The sequence below is a fragment of the Marmota monax genome, unplaced genomic scaffold (genome assembly GCF_021218885.2).
Source record: "Marmota monax isolate L192 unplaced genomic scaffold, Marmota_monax_Labrador192_F-V1.1 WCK01_AAM20220418_F8-fsc00012, whole genome shotgun sequence".
Taxonomy (NCBI): domain Eukaryota; kingdom Metazoa; phylum Chordata; class Mammalia; order Rodentia; family Sciuridae; genus Marmota; species Marmota monax.
The window spans coordinates 33,058,949-33,080,424 of NW_026695227.1; the positions used below are offsets into that span (position 1 = coordinate 33,058,949).

At 46.5% G+C, this 21,476-nt stretch overlaps 1 protein-coding gene across 1 annotated transcript; it reads left to right on the plus strand.

The window, feature by feature from the left end:
- Positions 1 to 10,462: 10,462 nt before the first annotated feature.
- Positions 10,463 to 20,765, plus strand: LOC124087387 (keratin, type II cuticular Hb5-like). Its single transcript, XM_046436279.2, has 9 exons — positions 10,463 to 10,909; positions 13,132 to 13,340; positions 14,868 to 14,928; positions 16,238 to 16,333; positions 16,945 to 17,109; positions 17,342 to 17,467; positions 19,016 to 19,236; positions 19,527 to 19,558; positions 20,231 to 20,765. Exons 1-9 carry the CDS (start codon positions 10,502 to 10,504, stop codon positions 20,380 to 20,382), a joined length of 1,470 nt encoding a protein of 489 aa, XP_046292235.1. The 5' UTR covers positions 10,463 to 10,501; the 3' UTR covers positions 20,383 to 20,765.
- The last annotated feature ends 711 nt before the right edge of the window (positions 20,766 to 21,476 follow it).

Sequence of the window (21,476 nt, forward strand, 5' to 3'; positions counted from 1 at the left end):
CCCCTTGACAGAGTGGTGTGGGGCTTAGAAGACTGGTTTTAGGTGTCAGGTGGACCTGACTCTTCTACTTACTCTTCACAGCTGTGTGACCTGTCCACTTAACTGAGTGCCAAGGACCTCTGGAGTGAGAATAGTACATCTTCCAGAGGCTGTCATTAGCCTGCCCCTCGCTAGTTCTAGGACTTTCCCATAAGGCACATGCAGGACTGCCCTTCTTTGCTCTTTGATGTGACTGGTTCCACATAGTGAGGTGTGAGGGACAGTGATGCACTTACTTCAAGTAGTCCTGAAGTTCATTGTCAGTGTGATACTCCCCAGACTCTGTCCCCTGCCAGAGCAACTGGAAAAATTCCAGGGAATGGTTCTGCCATTGTGGCTGGCCCAGGGGCATCAGAGTCCTCAGGCCACAGTGGTGGACGTATAGTATGAGTTGGAAGTGAAATGCTGTTGTTTTAAGCTACTGGGACTTTTAGTCTGTTACCACCAAAAAGTGTAGCCCATTCTGGCTGATCCCCTCCCCTCCACACATGGGATTATAGGGTAAATCAAAGGAGCCCATTCCTGCCAAGCACTGAGTGTATTCTGCCTGTTGAGAACATTTGATAATAAGGGCAATGTTTGTCATTTTTCTTCATCGTCTTCATATTCATATCCCACGGGCATCTCAATCTCAGCATATCTAAAACTGAGCACAGGTGCATACCTACCTGAACTTCCCCCTGCTCCCTATGTGGTGAGATTGCACCACCTGCAAGGCTGTTGCGCCAGCAGCCGACCTGTGACCCAACATCTGGACCACTCACTTCTCTCTCCCAACATCCAACACATCAACAGGCTCTTCCAGATGCCTCCTGGTTCTTTCCATCTCCCTTCTCTACTTCCTCCAACACTATCTTAGCTGTCTTCTTAGCTCAGGCCTATTTCATGTGATAGCTTGTTAAGTGAATTTCTGCTTTAAGTTCTGATAGTATGTTTTTTACCCCACTACTTAGTTGGTCTGGTCATACAGCCAATCTCTTTCCTCCCATCCATCCATCAATTCACCTGTCACCATCCAGCCTAATCCCACCACTATTGTATGGCATTATGATGAAAATTCTTCCCTGTCAAGGAGAAAGTCCCAACTCTTAGGTGTGATGCACAGATTCCATGTCTTGGCCCTGCCCATGTTTCCAACTTCACTTCTCATCACTCTGCAGAGAAGGCCTTGGGCTCTAGCCATGCTCACTAGCTGTGCCCAATGGGCATTCTTGCTTGTGCCTCATATTTCTGCACACACTGCCTGGGCATGGGAATTCAAGACCTGGTTCTGGAACCATTTTCTTTTAACAGAGCCTGGTATCTTTGAGTGTCTCTAATAAAATGTTACGGTACTAATCACACTGTACTGTAGATGTTTGATTTTCCATCTTGTCTAGTAGACTGTGAACTATTTGAAGGGAGGGACTGGGTTTTTTGACCATGTTGACATTGCTAATGTTTAGTACAGTGTGGGACAAATAGGATCTCAAGTAGTTGTTGAAAGAGTGGACGCGTGGATGATATTAAGGCAAAGATTCACGGTCAGGAAGGAAGATGAACATTCAGTGGCCACTATGCTGTCCGTGTGCCATAGAGCATCAGCTGGCATGGCTATTGTACCCTTGCCAGACATATTCAGGAGTTAAGTAAAGGCTGGCCGCCAAAGATGAATGTCAGGGGGAGGAGTTTTGGGTGGTAATAAATAGGGTTTGTTCTGTAGCTTTGCTCTCTGCCAACAGGGCCCCCCACTCCAGTCCTGGTGGTTTCCTACCTGGGGAATTGTTCTTCAGTAGCTGAGCATATCAAAAGATCCAAGCTGAGATCTTCCCTTCTATATTTTTTGGGACACCTCATAATATTGCTATTGTTCATAAGGAATCCAACATTCTTCAAGCTGGAGGCAAATCAGAAAAATCATGCAGGGTATTCCTGTACTCACCAAGTCCATAGAAGAGCCCCAGCTTTCCTTTGGCAATTTATCTAGCATTCTGCAGCTCAAAGACTGTTTCTATTTTGCAACATTTATCAGAATCTGGGTTCCTGAATAGCTCTGTGTAGGACCGCATCCCTGCTGACCAGTGTATACCCTCAGCAGTGTTAAGTAGGAAAGGAATAAGAATTATTGAACTTGAATCATTCAGTGATTAGTGGGGCACAGCAGGGTGAGGGTAGGGAGTGGTGGGAGTGGTCTACATTGTGTATAGGCCATAAGGGTAAGATTGTTTTTTTGTAGAGAATTTTAAAACAACAATAAAATGGACTAAAAACCAGTCTGTTTTCATTATCACCAATCACTATAAATTTAAAGAATGTCAATGATAAGATTCTTTCCCACCAGAGTAGATTGCTTCCATCCCCCTCCTCACCTTGATGATACATCACTGGAACCATTGTCCATACTTTTAAAAGCAGCAGCTATCCTTCCTTATAATACAGGAATACAGCAATGTATTTAGTTATCTAGGAAGTTCTGTCTTCTCCAAATTTAGGTTTTTCTGGGGAAAGTGGTCCCAGATGCTTGGCTCATAAAATTAGCATACTTTGTGTTAGGTGGCCCTGGGCACAAGATAAGCAGGATTAGGTCTGACATTTGAACTTGAACTATAGGTAATCGTGACCAGCCTGAGTGTCAGAGAGCAAGCCAATCTTGATGAGGAACTCGCCCAATAGGGATGCTCCACATGGAGTGTTGGGGAAGTAGTCTAATCTGTTTTTATCTTTGGGAGTATACATGTGGTGCCCTTCTCTATCTTTGGGAATATACATGTTTCTCAGAGAAAACAGCAGGAATGTCTTCACTCTTGTGAAGATAGCATGGCATTTGGGTTACTAGAGATGCTGTTTATATTGAATAGCAATGAGCCTTCTATGAGTTTTGTACACCTTGAAGCAACTTGATGCTACTGGTGAAATGGATGTCCTGGATTCCTCATGTCCTTAGTCTCACAGTAATCTCTCAACATGTAAACTGCTGAGACATGAGTCTTCCTGGAATCCCGAAAAGCATGATGAATATAAGGAATTAATAAGTAGACATGGAATGTTAACAAAAAGACATAATTATAAATTCTCAAATTATTGGGATGGACCTCATGTCATAAGGACAGTTCACTTTATATAGATGAAAGATCTTTAATATAAGGGTGAGGAGAATCATACTCTGAAGAAGGCATTTGAAATTCCCTGGACTCAAGGAAGGAAGTATTTAAATAAGGATAAAAAGATTGAGAAAAAGAAGCAAAATTATGTGGGAACCAACCATCTCATAAGAGGCTGGAGAGGATGTTTTAAAAATAAAGAGTAGAAACCTTTAATATTATTGAATGAAGAATTTCAGACATCAGAACACCTGAACATAGATGCTAAAACAGAACACCTGAAATTCTTAAGATTCTTCCCCAGTAGTTTTATCTATCAGAGGGAGGAGGAAACCATGAAGATAAGTGCTTCTTCATCCAGGAAGCTCTGGTTAGTGATGTGGCAATAAATGAACCCAGAAGAAAGCGACCTTGTCTCTAGCAATGGAAGAACATTTTGGACAAATGAGTATTTTTATTAAGACTCAAGAAAAGTACCTATTAAATTTAAGTTTCAAGAAATTATTAGTATGAACACAGTTGAGACCATAATAAGGAATATAAAATGAATTCTGTTGGTACTATCATGCATAATTTTAATGAAAAAGGAAAGAGATAGGTATTTAAAGAAATCAATGTTGCTAAAGAGAGAGATAACGGAACCAAGATTTTAGAAGGCTACTATCATATTACTTCAAAGGCAGGATGTTTTATATTGATTCCCAAAACAATAACATAAATTTGTTTTATTTTCCAAGCAAAATTATTGGAAGCAAAAGAAGCTTGGTGGGCACAGATGAGGTGGGCACAGGTGAGATGAGGGACAGGGAAAAAATGCAAACAAAGACATTAAGAGAAACAAAGACTAACATTCAGGGTCTGATTGCTTCTTTCTTCCCCATCAGAGTGAAAATCTTCACACTTGAAAAGCAGGAAAGTCCTAAGGACACTCTTGAAGCAGGTGAGCCATAAGAAGAATTGAAGTTCAAATGCATGAGAGTGAGGCTGCATGCATTTTGATGCTTTAAAGGCCTGGGGTTCAGTAATCTCACATTCAGAGAGACTGAATGAACTTACAGAAATGATGACAATAATTACCAGAAATCTTGGGGGAATGATGTCAGCAAGATGATGGAATAGAGGTTTCAGTTCTCAGTCTCTCAGAGAAGAACAAATTTACAACCGTCTATGGACAAAAATGATAGAGAAGCTCCAGGCTTAGGAACTCTTCTATGGGAGAAAAGGACAGTTAACGAGTTTCCAACTTTGCCATGAACTTTAATACTGAGCTTTAATATTAACTCCAGGGCAAGCTCATTTAATACTAAGCTTTATCTTGCAGGTGAAAGATTCAGCAAGCTCAAAGGCATTTCATTTGAAATTCACCAGTCAAAGGAACAAAAAGATAAAAAGAAAAAAAGTGAAGAAGCTTATGGGGCTTAAGGATACCCCAAGCAAACCATTATACTCATTATGGGAGTTTCAAAAGGAGAAGAGAAAGACAAAAGCACAAAATGTTTATTCAAAGAAATAATGGATAAAAACTTCCCAAATGTGGGAAGGAAAATGGAGATTCAGATTCATGAGTTCCAAAGGATACCAAATAAGTTGAGCCTAGAGAGGTCTATATTGAGACTCATTATAACTAAACTGCTAAAAGCCACAGACTAAAAGAATTTTGAAGGCAAGAGAAAAGTGGCTTGTCACATTCAAGGAACCTACCCTCCTTCTTACCCACCAGTATCAGTGAATTTCCTAGCAGAACCCTTGCAAGCCAGGAAAGTGTGGGATGATATATTCAAACTATGGAAAGAAAAACCCCACCAATCAAGAATACTAACACCTGGTAAAACTGTCCTTTAAAATGAAGAAAATTCCAGTCCCATCAGATTTTCCACATCCTGGTAGTGGCCGCAGCCTTTGTCCACTTCTATGGGGTCTCCATCTTCAGGAATTCCGTTATGGCCTGGAAGGTGGCTGTACTGATGACTCCCTTTTCTGAGCCTTCCCACCTTGAGGTGGAGGAGGAACTTCTCAAGTGCTTTTAAAAATAACTTCTTTGCTGAAGTGAAAGGAAGAGTCTGAGTTGTCTGTTTCTAGAAGAGACCTCTTAAGAGAATTCAGCACCCATTAAGCTTCAGCTCACTTTCACAGCCACTGGGCAGGGACCTTTCCGTTTAACCCATTCACCTAGCTGGGGAGAGTGGGGGTGGTCAACGTAGTCATCCGCCTCCTCAGCAAGACAACTACTGGTCCCTCACAAAGACAGTACTCTGGAGTTCATTGTGAGATTTTATCCCCTCCTTCAACCATTTTGGAAAAAAATTATGGACTGGGAGTCTTCAGAAATTCTGTTTTTTTTTCCTGAAAGAAAATGTCCCTCCTTTACCCACATTCTTTCTTTGTAACCTGGTTCATAACAGGCCATCCATTTTTGTAGCACACTTTTCAAAAACAGTTATAACCTGGGCCCATCTTTCTAGAGCCTAGATCTGCTTACATAGCAGGAAGAATAAAGACACTGACTTTTATGTAGCCCAGCTAATCATGGAAGTGTGAAATTCTGTTTTTTTCCTGAAAGCCTTCAGATAACTTGAGTTTAAAAACTTTTTTTTTTCTTGGCAGAGTAATGTGAAATTAAACTGGGGAATGATATTTAATACTAAGCTTTAAAAAGAAACTCGCTATCATTGCTATGCATCTTGATGCAAAGACTATGATGATAATAAAAGAAAGTACAGAAGACAAAAGAAAGAAAATATTAAGACTTTCCTGGGCAAACAAAAGCAGAGGCAGTTTGTCCCCACTAGCTTAGCCTTACAAGAAACGTTAATGGGAGTTCTTCATGTTGGAACAAAGGACAATGGCGCTGGGTAGCAACATAAAAACATATGAAAGCATTAATTTCACTGGTGTTACTGTTTGGATGTGAGGTGGCCCCCAAAAGCTCACATGTGAGACAATGCAAGAAGGTTCAGAGGAGAAGACTGGGTTGTGAGAGTCTTAACCAATCAGTGAATTAGGGATTAACTGAGCGATAATTGAAGTGGTAGGGTGTGACTGGAGGTGGGCATTGGGGGCGTGGCTTGGGGGTATATATTTGCATCTGGCAAGTGGAGACCTTTCTCTGCTTGCTGATCAACATGTGAGCTGCTTCCCTCTGCCATACTGTTCTGCCATAAACCCTGAGGAATGGAGTCTGCTGTCTATGGACTAGGACCTCTGAAACCATGAGCCCTTAAATAAACTTTTCCTCCTCTATAGTTGTTCTGGTTTGGTCCTTTAGTCACAGCGGCAAAAAAGCTGGCTAAAACAACTGATAAAGATAAATATACAGACAAATACAGAATCATGTAATATTGTAATACAAGTATAAAAGTTAAAAGATGAAAGCAGGAGGGCTAACTATAACCACAAATGTTGGGGATAGATACAATAAAAGAGGTACATATTGATATTAAGAACATAAAGTGATAAAGTAAAAGTAGAGTTTTTACATGCAATTAGAGCTGTCAGCTTAAATTAGACTGTTACAGCATACAATTTGGTTGATACAAGATGAACAAGTACTAGAGAACTACTGTATAACAACATCATGCCTCCAGTTAACAATAAAATATTGTACACTAAAAAATTTGCTAAGAGGATAGATCTTATGTTAAGTTTTTTTTTTTTTTTTGGTTTAGGAATTTAACCTTTATTTTTATTTATTTGTTTTTATGTGGTACTGAGGATCAAACCCTGGGCCTCACCCAAGCTAGGCAAGCACTTTACCACTGAGCTACAACTCCAGCCCCTGTTAAGTGTTTTTATCAAATAATAATAATAATGGTGACGATGATAATAATATAATGATAGAGTGTGGTAGGAAAATTTTACTGGTGATGGGCAGGTTCATGACATAGATGGTGATGGTGGTTTCATGATCTTTGAACTCATTATGTTGTATACATCAAATATACATAGCTTTCGGAAAGACAGTTATACCTCAATAAAGTAATTAAAAAACCCCAAACATAAAAAACAAGTCTGTAAACAAAACGAAACAAATAAGATCTTGATTCTGGGAACAAGATGGGGGCTATTGAGGTTGGAGAGGTGGTGATCTCCTGATTTCCAAACCTGGGAAGAGGAAAGTTTTGGAAATATTAAAATAGCCAACTTGATGTATGAAGGACAATTCTGGAACAGGTTGTTTTAACCAAGGTAATAAGTATACACGAGGAAAAGTACAGTCGCCTCTTGTCCATCCCACCTCTGCACTCTGGACTGAGTTTGTGTAGACAGAGATGATGCAACAAAGCTGGTAATTAATTGGGTTGATGATGAGGGTAAGAAATTGATATCAAATAATTTATCTGCAGATCAAAGTTGATCCTAATATTTTCTTATCACTTCCAGCTCTCCCTATCCACTCCCTTGGCACCCCATTCCCACCAAATTAATTTACTGGGACGATGTCAATCCTATAGGATGTCCTTTACCATGGAGATCTGCACAGTCTGGGGGTGGGGGAAGGTTGCAAGAAAACAAAACTTAACTGATTTTAGCCAATCTCACATTCCTGTCAGGCTTTGCCACATCCGACTCGGCTGGTAGAAGACTCCCGAAAAAGAGAAGATGAAAAGAAGTTTACAGAGTCATGTATGGTGCTGAGGATCAATGAAGTGATTATCTATCTATCTATCTATCTTTCTGTCTGATCATGTTATCTCTCAGTCTATCCAGTGGACTTCTAGCATGCACACAGTGGAGTGACGGTCTCTAAAGGTTTTCACTACAAGGCAGAATGCCTGTCTTCCCTGGGAAATGTTAAGAGTCATCTGCTCTGACCTTGGTTTGTATGGTGGAGAACACTGGGGACCAGTGAGGATAGGGGACTCGTACGAGGCTGCACAAGTCAGCAAAGCCAGGAAAGCACTGGTGACACTTAGCTTTTGCACTTGTCTCACTGTATTACTGCCTTTTTTGGTTGTGAGGACAAGTGTAACCCACAAGTGAGCCTGGGGCCTCCTTGGTCCCTCCTTCTCTCAATGTCAAATTCAATCTGTGAAGAATTCTCTTTGGCCCTTGCTTCAACTTCTGCTCACGGCCGATCACTTCTCACAGGGCTTCCTCCTGGCAGGAGCCTCCCCCATCTCCTCAGACCCAGATCTTCACAGCCCTCTCCCTCCTCTCTCTGCTGCCTCACCCACCGTCTGCTTCATGGCGGCCATCATAGTGGTCTTGTTAGCATGTCAGGTCATGTCACTTCTCTGTACAAAACTCTCTGAAGTTCTACCCGGCTCTCTGTGGGAGCAGATGTCCCCACAATGGCATGCTGGCCCTTCACGATCCGGGTGGAGCTACCCCACTTGGTATCTCTCTGGTCTCTCCCTCATTCTTGCTGTACAAGCCACACCAGCCTCCTTTCCTTGGTCCATGTGGCTTATCCCTTTCACCTCCCCAAAACCTTTCCCAAATAGCACCTTCTCAGTAAGGCCACCTCTGACCACCCTGTTGAAAGTATGCTCTCTCTCCCTTTTAGCCTTTCTGGTTACTCTTGTTTCTTTCTGGTTTCCATAGAATTTATCGCCTGAAAAAGGAAACTAACAGAAACTAACTAACTGAGACCAACCCTGCAGAGCGTGGATAGTGAATGCTGGTTTCCACGTTGCTGTCCTTGGTTAGCATGTCCGCTGTGAGGGAGCTGCTCATATTTGGACACACCTCTTCCCCACTGGTTGAGGTTATTGTGGAAGCTGTACTTCTGTGGAAGGTGAGGGGCAAGGCAGTGGCCAGGGAATGAATGGGTGTTTCCTTCAGAGTTGGGTTTATAGGGCATCTCCCAGCCCTTCTCTGGTGACTTGGGTCCCCCAAGGGGCCCTCTCCTGTAGACTCACAAACAAGGCCTTCATCTCAGACTGGTGCTCCCTATGGCTCTCTCTGGATCCATCCTACATTCTGTGATTCTGTCTTCTTTGTCCTCTTCCTGGGAGGGGTGTGTATGTATGTTTGTGTGGAGAGAGAGAGAGGGAGAGAGAGAGAGAGAGAGAGAGAGAGAGAGAGAGAGAGAGAGAGATACAGACAGACAGAACCCCATTCTCTCCTGTTGTATTCGGTTCTTTTCTTGTGCACCGCTGCCTCCTCCCTGAGGGGGAGTCCAGAAGATTACTCTTCACTCCTGTTTCCTGCACAGAGAGCTTTCCCCATCAACCTGGGGGCTGCAGGTTTGGCCTGACTGTGGACAGGGCTGTACTGTGCCCTATGGAAAGGCAGGTGCTTTCCCCTGTTGCACCCCATTTCCATGCTGTCCTAGGTGCACTAAAGAAGGTGTCCTGTAAGATGGGGTGGGAGTCATGGATAGTAACCCCTGTCTTTGTGAGGGATCTCACGCACTCAATCGTTCCCTCCAGGGATCAGGTTTGCAATGTGGCTCTGCATCCCAGCCTGTTCTCCTGCCAAAGCTTATCATCACTGAGGACTTGGCTGTGGTCTTGCCTCCTCTGTGACCCTCCAGCCAGCCTCAAGTGGCCCTCCTCAGAAAGCAAGGGCACGCCCTCTGTGCTCTGTCTCTGGTTCACCATCCCCCCGCCCCCGTTTCCCATGGATCTTTCCCACCTCTGCCGGGTCTCCCCAGTTCCTCAGGGGCCACCTCTGTCCTTGTGCTTTGCATTCCTCAGCACACAGGCTGGGATCTTGTTCTGGTTGACCTCAGCATTTGTCTGCTCCCAAGGCAGCTGCTAATCTGGCCTATGGTGGAGCGTCCATTAGCAGTTGCAGATGAGCTAGAGCCATTGGCCACTCCTTCCTGTGTCAAGGCTGTTTGGTCAACCAGTGCTTCCTGAGGACCTGACTGTGCTCGTTGTTAGGAGGATAGGAAGGTAAATAGATATGCTTCTGGCCTTCGAGTGGCAAACTTGAAGTGGTATTCAGTGGCCACCCTGTGGGTGAGGGATGGCAAGGGAAGATATGAGGAGTTCCCACTTGTGCTGGCCTGGAAGGTCTCACTAAGGCCATGTGGGACCTTAATGGGTTATAGGACCCTTTAGTTCCAGGAAAGTGCTGGCTCCAGCCTCCACCTGCCTATGTGGGATGGGGACTCCTGGTCTAGTCACAGCATTGGAGGGAAACGAGGGGCTGGATGGATCTGTGTGGGCCCGTGGGGGTGAGAGGCAGGGGAAGGGCTTGTTGTCACTCAGGGTCTCCTCCGTGTGCCTATTAAAAGAGATGAGTTTCAGCAACCTCATGTTGCCTAGCGGGAGATTCCCACGCTCGTAAATGGCATTAATAACTTTCTCCTGCCTTTTATGTGGTCAGGAAGTCTGTCCTCTGCCCAATAAAAGGCAAGAGCAGTGACAGGGCTCTCTGTGAGGCCTTGTCATCCTTCACTCCTCTCCCTGTCTGTCCAGCACAGCAAAGGCATGGCAAGCCGCTCCTACCGCATCAGCTCGGGCCGCGGGGTGAGGAACTTCAGCTCCTCCTCTGCTGTGGTGCCCAAGCTGGGGGCTTACAGCTGTGTCAGTGCCATGGCCCACCGTGGGGGTGGTCCTGGGGGGCCGGGCTACAGACTCCTTGGGGCCTTTGGCAGCAGGAGCCTGTGTGTGGTGGGCTCCCCCAGGGTGGCAGTGAGTCGCCGATGGCCCAGTTTTGGCTACCGGGCAGGGGGTCTTTGTGGGCCCAGTCCCCCCAGTATTACCTCTGTGTCAGTCAACGAGAGCCTGCTCACGCCCCTCAACCTGGAGATCGACCCCAACGCGCAGTGCGTGAAGCACCAGGAGAAAGAGCAGATCAAGCACCTCAACAACAAGTTCGCTGCCTTCATCGACAAGGTGGGTGTCCTGGATCACAGGGTTCCTGAACAAGGGGTGTCTGTGAGCTCCTCCCTGGGGCTGCGGCTTAGGAAGGAGCTAAGTTTCAAGTAACTGATGAGGGGTTAGGTTCAAATTCTGCTACCAACTGGCTTTTGGCCTGGAAAACACAGCTAAATTGGGGTCTTGGTTTTTAAATGTTGTCATGAGAGTCAGGTCTAAGAATGGATGTGAAACCACTGGACTGAACGGAAGGTTTATTGCTGCTGCTCATGCTGCACAGCAAGCTGAGTGTGCATGGTGACCCTGTCTCCCCCTCAGCTTTTACCCAGTAGGTGGTGTGGGTGGGGCATGCAAGTGTCTTAGAGAAGATGCTGGCCTCCCTGGCATGGAGAGGGGACCTAGGACCAAGAGGGTTTTGTCTTGCTTCTTGTTGGGGTGCTCTGGTAGGAGGCTGCATTTGCCTGGAGGGCACATCTTTCCCTAATTGGCTCAAGGTACTGTGAGGGCCTGGCCATGCAGACTCAACAGGATGTTTGCGCGTGGTTTTCAGGACATAGCTCCTCAATGCTTTCCTCTGTTGAGAGGAGTCAGTTCCTGGTCTGGGGAGATACTCACCACTGTCCCAGGCCAGTTTTCCCCTCATCTGGAGCTGCCGATAGATAGCCACTCCCCCCCTCCAGGGTCCTTCCTTTGGGCTCCAGATGGCTTTGGGCTCCAGACTACAAACAGCATAGATTTGATGGGTTTAATCCTGCAAAGCAGCAAGCCAGAGGGCTATCCATGGCCTTGACCTGCATGTTCAATCTCAAGGAAGATGCCCTTTGGATAATCAGGGTTTGGGGTCCTTTTCCACAAGCATAGACAATTGAGCATTCTTTGTACCAGGCTTATATTCCCAGATTGAGCTCCAGAGAAAATCACTTGGTTTGGGGCTGGCAATCACAAATTTAGGTGGGGGTGTGGCAGGTGGTGTGAATGAAGCCACACGGAGAGGTGTGCCTATCTGGGAAGGGGGTGGGGGAAGGTGGCGCATAGCTGCTACAAGACATCAGTCATAGGCCTAGCATTGCCAGAGCCTCTGTTTGCAATAAGAATTGGAGAGAAGGAGGCCAAGTGGCCTGGTTGGTGGCCTAATTAGGCAGCTGGGTCCCCTAATTCCTGGGGCCCTCCCCCCTTCTGGGTTCCAGTGCCCCAGGATCAGATTGAGTGAGAGTTGTGGAGGGTGCATTTTTTTTTAAGAGAGAGAGAGAGAGAGAGAGAGAGAGAGAGAGAGAGAGAGAGAGAGAGAGAATTTTTTAAATATTTATTTTTAGTTTTTGGTGGACATACATCTTTATTTTATTTGTATGTGGTGCTGAGGATCGAACCCAGCGCCCCGCGCATGCCAGGTGAGCGCGCTACCGCTTGAGCCACATCCCCAGCCCAAGGGTGCATTTTTTAATTGCTGCCATATGAATGCCCACAAACTTAGTAGCTGAAAACATCACAAATTGACTTTCTCATGATGCTGACACCTGTGTGTCGCAGGGCTGCATTTCTTTCTGGAGGTCCTGGAGATTGTCCATTCCCAGGGCCATTTAGGCTTTTGGCAGAGTTGAGGTCCATGTGGTTGTAGGATTGGGATTGTGGTCCCTCGCTGGCTGGCTGCAGGGGTTCTTCTAGAGACTGTCTATAGCCCTTGGCTAGTGGACTCTTCTGCTCATAATAGTGGGTTGATGTCATCCTATGTTTCAAAGGGTTCTTTGCCTCCTCTGAGCATCTCTCTTGCTCTTCGGCCTTCCTCTTCTACTTTGAAGTGTCCCTATGACTACCTTTTGCCCAGCTGGAAAATCTAGGAAAATCTCCCAATCTTCAGGTCCATAACCTTAATTCCATAGGCAAAGTCCCCTTTGCCGTGTAACATAACACATTCACAGGTCTTGGGGACTAGGGAACAGACATCTTTGAAGGACCATTATTTGGTCTTGTGGTACAGAGTCTGCAGGATCAGATGCCATTTTGTTCTGTGCAGAATGAACAAATGATGGTCCATCATGTGCTCCTTCTGGGATGGGTGGAGGACGTTACTTGGGGAATGATTATGACCTGAACGTCCAGACTTTGCCAATGAGCTGGTCTCCTTGGGAAGCTCATGGGCTTCTGCAGGGCAGGTGCTATCCCCAAGGGCTGAGAGAGTTCTGGCGGACATGGCGCCCTCCCTAGGTTCCCACCCTGAGTTTTTCCTCCACTCTGGGTGGCAGGTACGTTTCTTGGAGCAGCAGAACAAGTTGCTGGAGACCAAGTGGCAATTCTACCAGAATCGCAAGTGCTGCCAGAGCAGTCTGGAGCTGCTGTTCGAGGGCTACATCGAGACCCTGAGGCGGGAGGCCGAGTATGTAGAGGCTGACAGTGGGAGGCTGGCCTCGGAGCTCAACCACGTGCAGGAGGCGCTGGAGGGCTACAAGAAGAAGTGAGCACGGGAGGGTTGGCACAGGTCCAGGGAGTGGAAGTAGGGTTTGGCTGAGGCCATGCAACTCTCCTGGAGACAGAGACTGCTGAAAGTCAGGTTCTGCTTTATCATACTGCTCTGTCTTGTCTCCACTCCCAGTGTTCACAGTCCCGTCCTGGAAACCAGGGAAAGATTTGGAGCAAAAAGAGCTTCTAGTGTAGGAGGGGTGGAATATACCACTCAGGACTCAGATTGGCATAGAGATGGAGGGAGAAGAACAAATGAAGGTGGAGGACCAAGGGCTCCCAGTAGGGCTGGAGAGCAGGACCTGGGAGAAGCCAGTCTAGCCTGGGTGGCAGGGAAAGGCCCTGGAAGAGGAAATCTTGAAAATGGTCTGGCTGTTGCTGCCCAAGTATCCGAGGGTCTTGGATGGGTCCTTTCTTTCTTTTATCAGATGTTGATGGACCTTTATTTTATTCATTTACTTATATGTGATGCCAAGAATCAAACCCAGTACCTCACACATGCTAGGCAAGTGCTCTGCCACTGAGCCACGACCCCAGCCCTCGTCCTTTCTTTACTCTGCAGATAAATCATCAAGCTCTCCTTACATCAGGCTCCACGATTCAAATGCCAGTGTCCATCTTTTGTTTGAGCCTGAATTATTGAGTTTGGCCATTATCTGTGCTAAGCTCACTGGGTCACTGTTAATCCACTCCACCCACCACCGCCCCACCACAGATCCAGACAGAGTGAATAGAGATTGTGACATGAATCCATCCTGGGAATTCTAATGCTAACCTTCCTTGGAATCATACCTTTTACCATCTAGAGGGACACAGCAGAGGGTCTTTACCTCCCTTGGGGTGAAGCAAATACACATATAATTTTCAGTGGTCAGGTATCAAGGTCTGTCTCCCATTTGGGGCATGTGAGGACTGGTAATTACAGAGCTGAGAGTTTATTGCAGCCCAAATTTCCCTGTAATTAAAGAGTCGTGGAAAGCAAGCTCTGGGAACTCTGCTTTCCTTGTTAGCTAGGGCCAGTCTCCTCCAGGGATGGGGCCTCACTGGCAAGGGGAAGGGGACCAGGCTGGTGGAGGAGGCTTGGAGAAATGCCCTAGACTGTGCATTGCCTCCAGGAATTCAAGTCTTGGGATACTGGGGTGGGTGGAGGAGGGGAAGACAGAACCTCATAGGGTGTAGCGTCAGAGAGTTTCATTGATGTTTTGAACAATTTCAGAGTTGAAAGACTTGAGGGAACGAACATCTGTGTGCCTTTCACTTATCACACAGATATTTACTGTGTGCCTTGCCGCAGAGCAGATGACTTAAGCCAAGATGCAGAGAGTCAGTGGTTTGCAGTGACTGTATTCCAAGCTGGGACCACAGTCCAGTGTCCTTTTGCAAATTCTTTTGTGTTTGGAAAATAGAGATTCAGAGAGACCAAGCCTCTTCTTCAAAGGTACACAGAAAGAGGGGGAAGACCAGGGCGTTTTGGAACCCTGGGCTCTGGCGGGCTGTCTTACAACCTGTGCCCTCTCCTCAGGTATGAAGAGGAACTGGCCCTCAGGGCCACAGCTGAGAATGAGTTTGTCCTGCTGAAGAAGGTGAGTAACTCTGACTTGTGGGGAAGAGCTCAATCTTGGATGCTTGAGATTTGGATACTGGGTTGTGTTCTCATCAATCCAAACCCCTGGCAAATGATGGTGGACTGGTTTGGCTGCAGAAGCCATTTTGGGCCCCCAGCAATACAGACAGTGCTGATGAGGCTTGAGAAAAAAAAAAAATCTCATGATGTTGGTCTGTTTATAAGCAGCTTGATTATCTGAAATGTTCACTTGTGAAGCCAAGGATGCAGCTCAGTGGTAGAGCACTTGCCTAATATGTGAGGTCATGGATTCAATCACCACATACACACACACACACACACAATCAAAATGTTCACTTTTACAGCTGTTTAAAGCACATGTGAGCATGGCCTCCTCCCATCATCCCAGATGCCAGGTTCTTAGCTTGCTAGTGATTTTGAAAGTATGACTGTCATTCAATGCCACCAGAGAGGATTAAAACAAAACAAAACAAAACACCCTAAACTCAACCCAACCCAAACCACAACAAAAAAACAACCCAGGAAAAAACTGCTCATGATTTCCTTTTTGTTTCAAATTGGTGAGTGAAATAATGTGCTTGCTGGGCATGTTGGCACACACCTGTAATCCCAACAACTCAGGAGGCTGGGACAGGTGCATTGCAAGTTTGAGGCCAGCCTCAGCAACTTAGTGAGGCCCTAAGCAATTTAGCGAGATCCTATCTCAAAACAGAAAGGAAAGGGGGCTGGGGATGTGGCTCAGTTGTTGAGTTCCCTAGGTTCATTCCCTGGTACCAAAAAAAAAAAAAAAAAAAAAGAAAGAAAAGAAAAAAAGAGAAATAATGTGCTTTTCAGTCACTTGATTTGTAAGTGATGGTGGAGTGGAGTGGAGGGCTGGTGACAAATCTGCCAGCTACAGTGTGACCTGGGTCTCAGGCAGGAGTGTCGGTTGTTGGGTGTGGGGTGTTGCCTGGCCTGGGCCCCTTTGCCTGCCTATGCTTGTGCTCTGAGGGCAGCTGGGTGGGGAGGCAGTGAGGCCAGGCCTTGCTTTCAACAGGGTCCTCAGCCCAGGAGCGGGTCAGACTTCACTTCCTTCCTCCAAGTGGTTCCATGTTCATGCCATGGGAGGGAATGCAGTAGCTGATAAAAGAGAGAGGCCCTGAAGGGGAAGATGAAGAGTCCAGGTTGGAGGGAACACGCAGGCTGGAGCAGGGACAGGCCAGGCAGAGAGTGGGCTGGGAGATGGCCTCAGGCCCCAGAGAGTGCAGAGGCTTAGGGAACAGCGTGGTGGGTGTGCCCTCCCAGTCCTCTCTTGTCTGTCTCCACAGGACATAGACAGTGCCTATCTGTGCAAGGCAGACCTAGAGGCCAATGTGGAGCCGCTGAGGGAGGAGGCCATCTTCCTGAGGACCCTCTACGAGGAGGTAACATAAGGGCATTTGGGGTGTGTCCCCTCCTGGTTCCTGGGTCCTAGGAACATTCTTTACCTTCCTAGGGCCAGAACACCTTCCTTTCTGTGACCCCCAAGGGACTTTCCTCTTGTTTAGGCCTCCTCTCAGAATGGGTGATTCTCTTCCTTTAAAATGATTTGAGAGACTGTGATTCATTCCCTGTCCACTTGGCATGACTGGGAATGGAGATGTGACAATTAATTCCCTCCTCTGGGTAGTGTAAAAACCCAGTTAGATAATTCAGGATGTTAACTCTGGCTGTTACCTGATAGATTCCATTTGGACGGGTAGCTACAGCTGGTGTGAGGAGGTCAGGGCCAGCGGTGGAGAGATCAGTGGGTCTGCACACACAGAAATCTGTCTTTGGGGGTGCTAGTGGAAATCTGTCCAGGTGCTAGTGGAATTCTCCCTTGCTCACTGCCTGGGCTCATGGGCCTCTTCTTCTCAAAGCTACATTTCTAAAACGTCCTTTCTTGCTGGTAGTTTTCTAATTTCTTTCTTAAGGTCTGGAGATGGGGCTGATTGCCCACACAGATGGGATGGGAGGGGGTTTTGGAGTCAAGGGCACTGGTTGTCTCCCATAGGAAATCCTCATCCTTCAGTCACAAATCTCTGAAACCTCAGTGGTGGTGAAGATGGACAACAGCCGGGAGCTCAATATGGACACTGTCTTGGCTGAGATCAAGGCTCAGTATGATGATATTGCCGGCCGCAGCCGGGCTGAGGCCAAGTCCTGGTACCAAACCAAGGTAAACGGGAGGGCGAGGCTGCCCCTCTGAACCAGGAGGATGGCTGTGAACCTGGAGCTGCCTGGGACATGCACCCCTGCGCCCCAGAGGGGCTGCAGCTGAGGTCCCAGGCAGAGCAGGGCCAGGGGGTGGGACTGCTACAGAACCATGGGCTGGCTAGTAAGACTCTCGTGGTGACATCCCGCTGCGCCCTCCAGCCACTGTGTCTGTACATCTGCCTCCCAACCTGCAGTGCGAGGAGATGAAGGCCACAGTAACCCAGAAGAGTGAGAACCTCTGCAAAAGCAAGGATGAGTTCAACCAGCTGAACCGCAGCATCCAGAGGCTGACAGCAGAGGTGGAGAACGCCAAGCAGCAGGTCAGGGATGCGAGGGCCCTTGGGGCCTCAGCCACTCCTCTGGTTCTGTTTTCCTGCTCTCTTGGGGAATGCCACGGTCTTTGAAGAGGCTTGTATTCTAACTGTGCCAGAGAACCCATCCCCTCTCCTGTTGCCAGCACTTGCCATTGACTTCCCAGTGCTTATGGATTTGATAGATGTAAACAGCATCAATCTTTTATTTCTCTGGTTTTATGAGTGATAAGGAAATGTCCTCATGCACTTGCTGGTCATTTGTCTTTCCCCTCCTCAGGATTGCCTGGGTGTGCCAGTTGCCCGGTTTCCTACTGGGATTCCTGTCTTTCTCTTGGTGATTTGTAGCATTGCTGGTCCATTCTATCTAGATTGTAGCCCTTTGTCAGCTGAGTGTGTGTTGTGATCCATTGATCCTCTCTCAGTGCTCATCTGTTTGCTTTGCTTAGGGTCCTTTCCTGAACAGAAACCTTCATCCTGGATGTGGCCAAATCTATCAGTTCTTCCCTTAGGGGCTTCTACTTAGAAAGTTTTGAGATAAACCATAGTGGCCTCTAATATTTTTGTCTTCTATTAAATTATAGTATTACCTCTCACATTAAATTCTTCAGTCCATTTGAAATTTATTTTTTGTCTATATAGTGAAGAGGGTTTCAAATTTAATCTTTCTACGTATAGTAAGAAAATAAATAATGCATTCTCTGTCCCCAATTGTGATACCACTTCTAATGGAATGCTGAGCTCACACGTAAACCTGGCTCAATTTCCATCCTTTCCCTCTTGTGTGGCTCTTCTCAACTACAGTTCAAGATGTATCACAAGTGACTTGTCACTAGTACTAGTTGAGCTAATGGCATGTGGGAACAGATTACTATGTAGAAACGAAACTGGAGAAGGTTTAAAGTCGTCCCCATCCTGATGTTGGTCTTGCTCATTTGCATCCCGATGGTCCCTCTCCGTGGGACAGAAGGTGAGGCTGGAGTCCAGCCTAAGGGCAGTAGCTGTTCTTTGGACTCACTGGGCCAAACAGTGAGATCCTGTATAGTGGCTTCTGAAAACCTGAGCTTGTCATTGCTTAATTGGGTAGCCTAGGACAAATCACAGCCTCTCTGACTCTCAATTTCTTCATCTGCCTAATGGGAATAATCATGCCTGTTCTGACAAGCCCACAGAATCACTTTGAAGGTCAAATAAGATAATACCTGTGAAAATGCCTTGTAAACTAACATTGGTGTTCAAATCTATGGTAATATCACTAATGATTATCTGCGCTATTCCGTTGTTAACATTTCCTCCCTCTAATGGTTGGCTTGTAAAACTCAACTGGGTTATACAATAAAGTGGTACAAAAATGAAGGGAAATAAACTCCAAATGAGCTATTCTTTTTCTGCCCAGTGAATTTTCCATTCTTCCATTCCTTTTAGAAAGCATCAAGTTCCGAAGTTGACCATTTTAAATGGAGGCAAATAGGATGACCAAGGCCACTGGAGAATTACCAAGGACTCCACGGTCTGCGTGCCCTTTGCAAACTCTTTATCTCCTCTTTTTCCCCACAGTGTTGCAAACTCGAGGCTGCCATAGCCGAGGCAGAGCAGCAGGGCGAGGCAGCCCTGAGCGATGCCCGCTGCAAGCTGGCTGAGCTGGAGGGCGCCCTGCAGAAGGCCAAGCAGGACATGGCCTGCCTGCTCAAGGAGTACCAGGAGGTGATGAACTCCAAGCTGGGCCTGGACATCGAGATCGCCACCTACAGGCGCCTGCTGGAGGGCGAGGAAAACCGGTGAGGGCTGCGGGAGGGTCTGAGGTCCCTTCACATCCTCACTCAGGGCTGGAATGGTGCCTCCCAGGACTGGAATTCTCCAGGCAGAGAATGTTCAAACTGGGATCAGCTCAAACTGATCATTGAGTTTATCCATTTTCCCATTTTGTAGACAGGAAAACTGAGATCCAGAGTAGGGAAGGGGCTTGCTCAAGATCACAGCCAGGTGGTGGCTAAGCTAAAATAATACCAGTATAGTGCAAAAGCAAAGGAACTTGGCTCTAATAGCTCCCTCTTTCTTTTACCTGCAGGTTGTGTGAAGGCGTGGGATCAGTCAACATCTGTAAGTTAGTTGTGGGGTGGGTGTGTGGTTGTGGGGGATGGCTTTCTTAGGTGTCAGTCTTCATATCAGGGTACATCTAACTGGGGATTGAACCTCTGTTTGGATGAGGGAGACCAGAGCTGAAGTCCCTGAGATATAGTCAAAATATTTGTCCCCAACATGGACCCATCTGGAATATCCATGAATATGATAAGTTCTGATCCCTCTAATTGGTTCTACAAAATAGCCTAAGCCCTTCTGTTATACATGGGTGACTCCTCATGTGGTCTCATGTGAAAAAAATGCTAGATTTATATTTTGATCATTTGGGGCCTCTGTAGGTAGCTTGATTTTTTTTCTGCTGTATATACCCTACCAGGCCAGGTACCTATTTCTGACCCATTTGTTTTGTCCACCTTTCCAGCAACCATATTTCTAGATGATTCATTTAGTGTGATCCATCAGGTTTTGCATGAATACATCTTAACTCCAGTCTGGTCCAAATAGAGTGAGGAGTCCAATTTGCATATCACATTCCTGTAAGAAGCAGATTGTAGTGGCTTTAGGTTTGCCTAAGACTTATGTTGCTGGTCCCTCAGAGCATGAAGAGAATTAATCACAGGTTATAAAAGATTCTGGGTCATACCATGTCTGGGATAGAAGAGACTTCTGACCTGGTGTTTCTGTCCACAGGTGTAAGCCGTTCCCACGGTGGCGTGGTCTGCGGGGACCTCAGTTCCACTGTCTCTCGTGGCCTAGGGGGCATGGCCATCGGTGGAGGTGCCTTGTGCTCCCCTTCTGTAGTGGGGGCCTGTTCAAGTGCAAGATCTATGCGGTTTGCATAGACGGGTGTGGGTCTCTGGATGGATTGGGTCTCTGGGGGGCACTGGGTTTCGAGGGGCAAGTCTTTTTTCTTATGGCCCAAATGTCAGTTTAATAACTTTCCATTTCAGGAGTATAGAAGTAATTCTCCAGTTTCCTTCTTATTAGAGTTGTGATTATTCATCAATTGTAAACCTTGGGTTTGGCAGGGAGGTAGGTAGAAGCATGCTTAGCATATGGGAGAGTCCTCATGCTCTGCCCTCAGATAAGAGGGGCTGCAGATGCTGCCTCACATGGTAGGGGTATTGGGGGATGTGGGACTAGGGTTACAGGGAAGCCTCTCACTTGATCTGAGAGATTGGATGTTCCCTGAGCCCCTTACTGGGCCTCTTATGTATTCATATATCAGAAATAAATGATTGGCTGAGGCTCATCAGCTGAGTGTGTACTGTTGATTCTTTGACATCCTGTTGTGTTTGCACATGAGTTTTCCACAGGACTCCTTATTTCTTCTTGTGTGCTTGATTAAATGTCAGTGGCAAAAGGCTATCTCCTGGGGCTGGGGATATAGCTCAGTTGGTAGAGTGCTTGTCTTGAATGCACAAGGCCCTGGGTTCAATCCCCAGCACCACACACACACACACACAAAAAGCTGTCTCCTAGCAACCGAGTGCCAGCCTCCTTCATCGTTTCCTCACCCATCCAGAGTCCTGATTGTTTTGGTGCTTGTCAGGATATGTTCCAGGGATGACCATTCACATCAGTATCCCTGTGGGTTCTGGGCTCCATCTAGACTATGACTCAACAACTCTAGGGATGAGCCCAGAAATCTGGATTTTTACATGCTCCTGGAATATTGCTGTGCCAATTAAAGTTTGAGGATCACTGGTTCATATGGGCAGAGGGAAGAAGAGGGTCAGATAATTCTGGTTATGGTGAGTTTTCCTCCGATTCTGCAGGCGAAATGAGTTACTCCCTCTGTGTTCTTCCTTTGACTTTGCTGAAAGGTCAGAGCCACAGCCTGGGCCACACACACCAGAATGGGGTGTGGGTAAGGGGAACCTCTGTTCATAAAGCATCTACTAAGCATCCGGCACATTATGTACATATTTCATTC

Bases quoted from the DNA above. Each gene is read 5' to 3' on its own strand.
- LOC124087387 (XM_046436279.2), top strand. From the start codon at position 10,502: ATGGCAAGCCGCTCCTACCGCATCAGCTCGGGCCGCGGGGTGAGGAAC. The intron at 10,910-13,131 runs GTGGGTGTCCTG...TCTGGGTGGCAG, and splicing joins TCGCTGCCTTCATCGACAAG to GTACGTTTCTTGGAGCAGCA. The intron at 17,110-17,341 runs GTAAACGGGAGG...CCCAACCTGCAG, and splicing joins AGTCCTGGTACCAAACCAAG to TGCGAGGAGATGAAGGCCAC.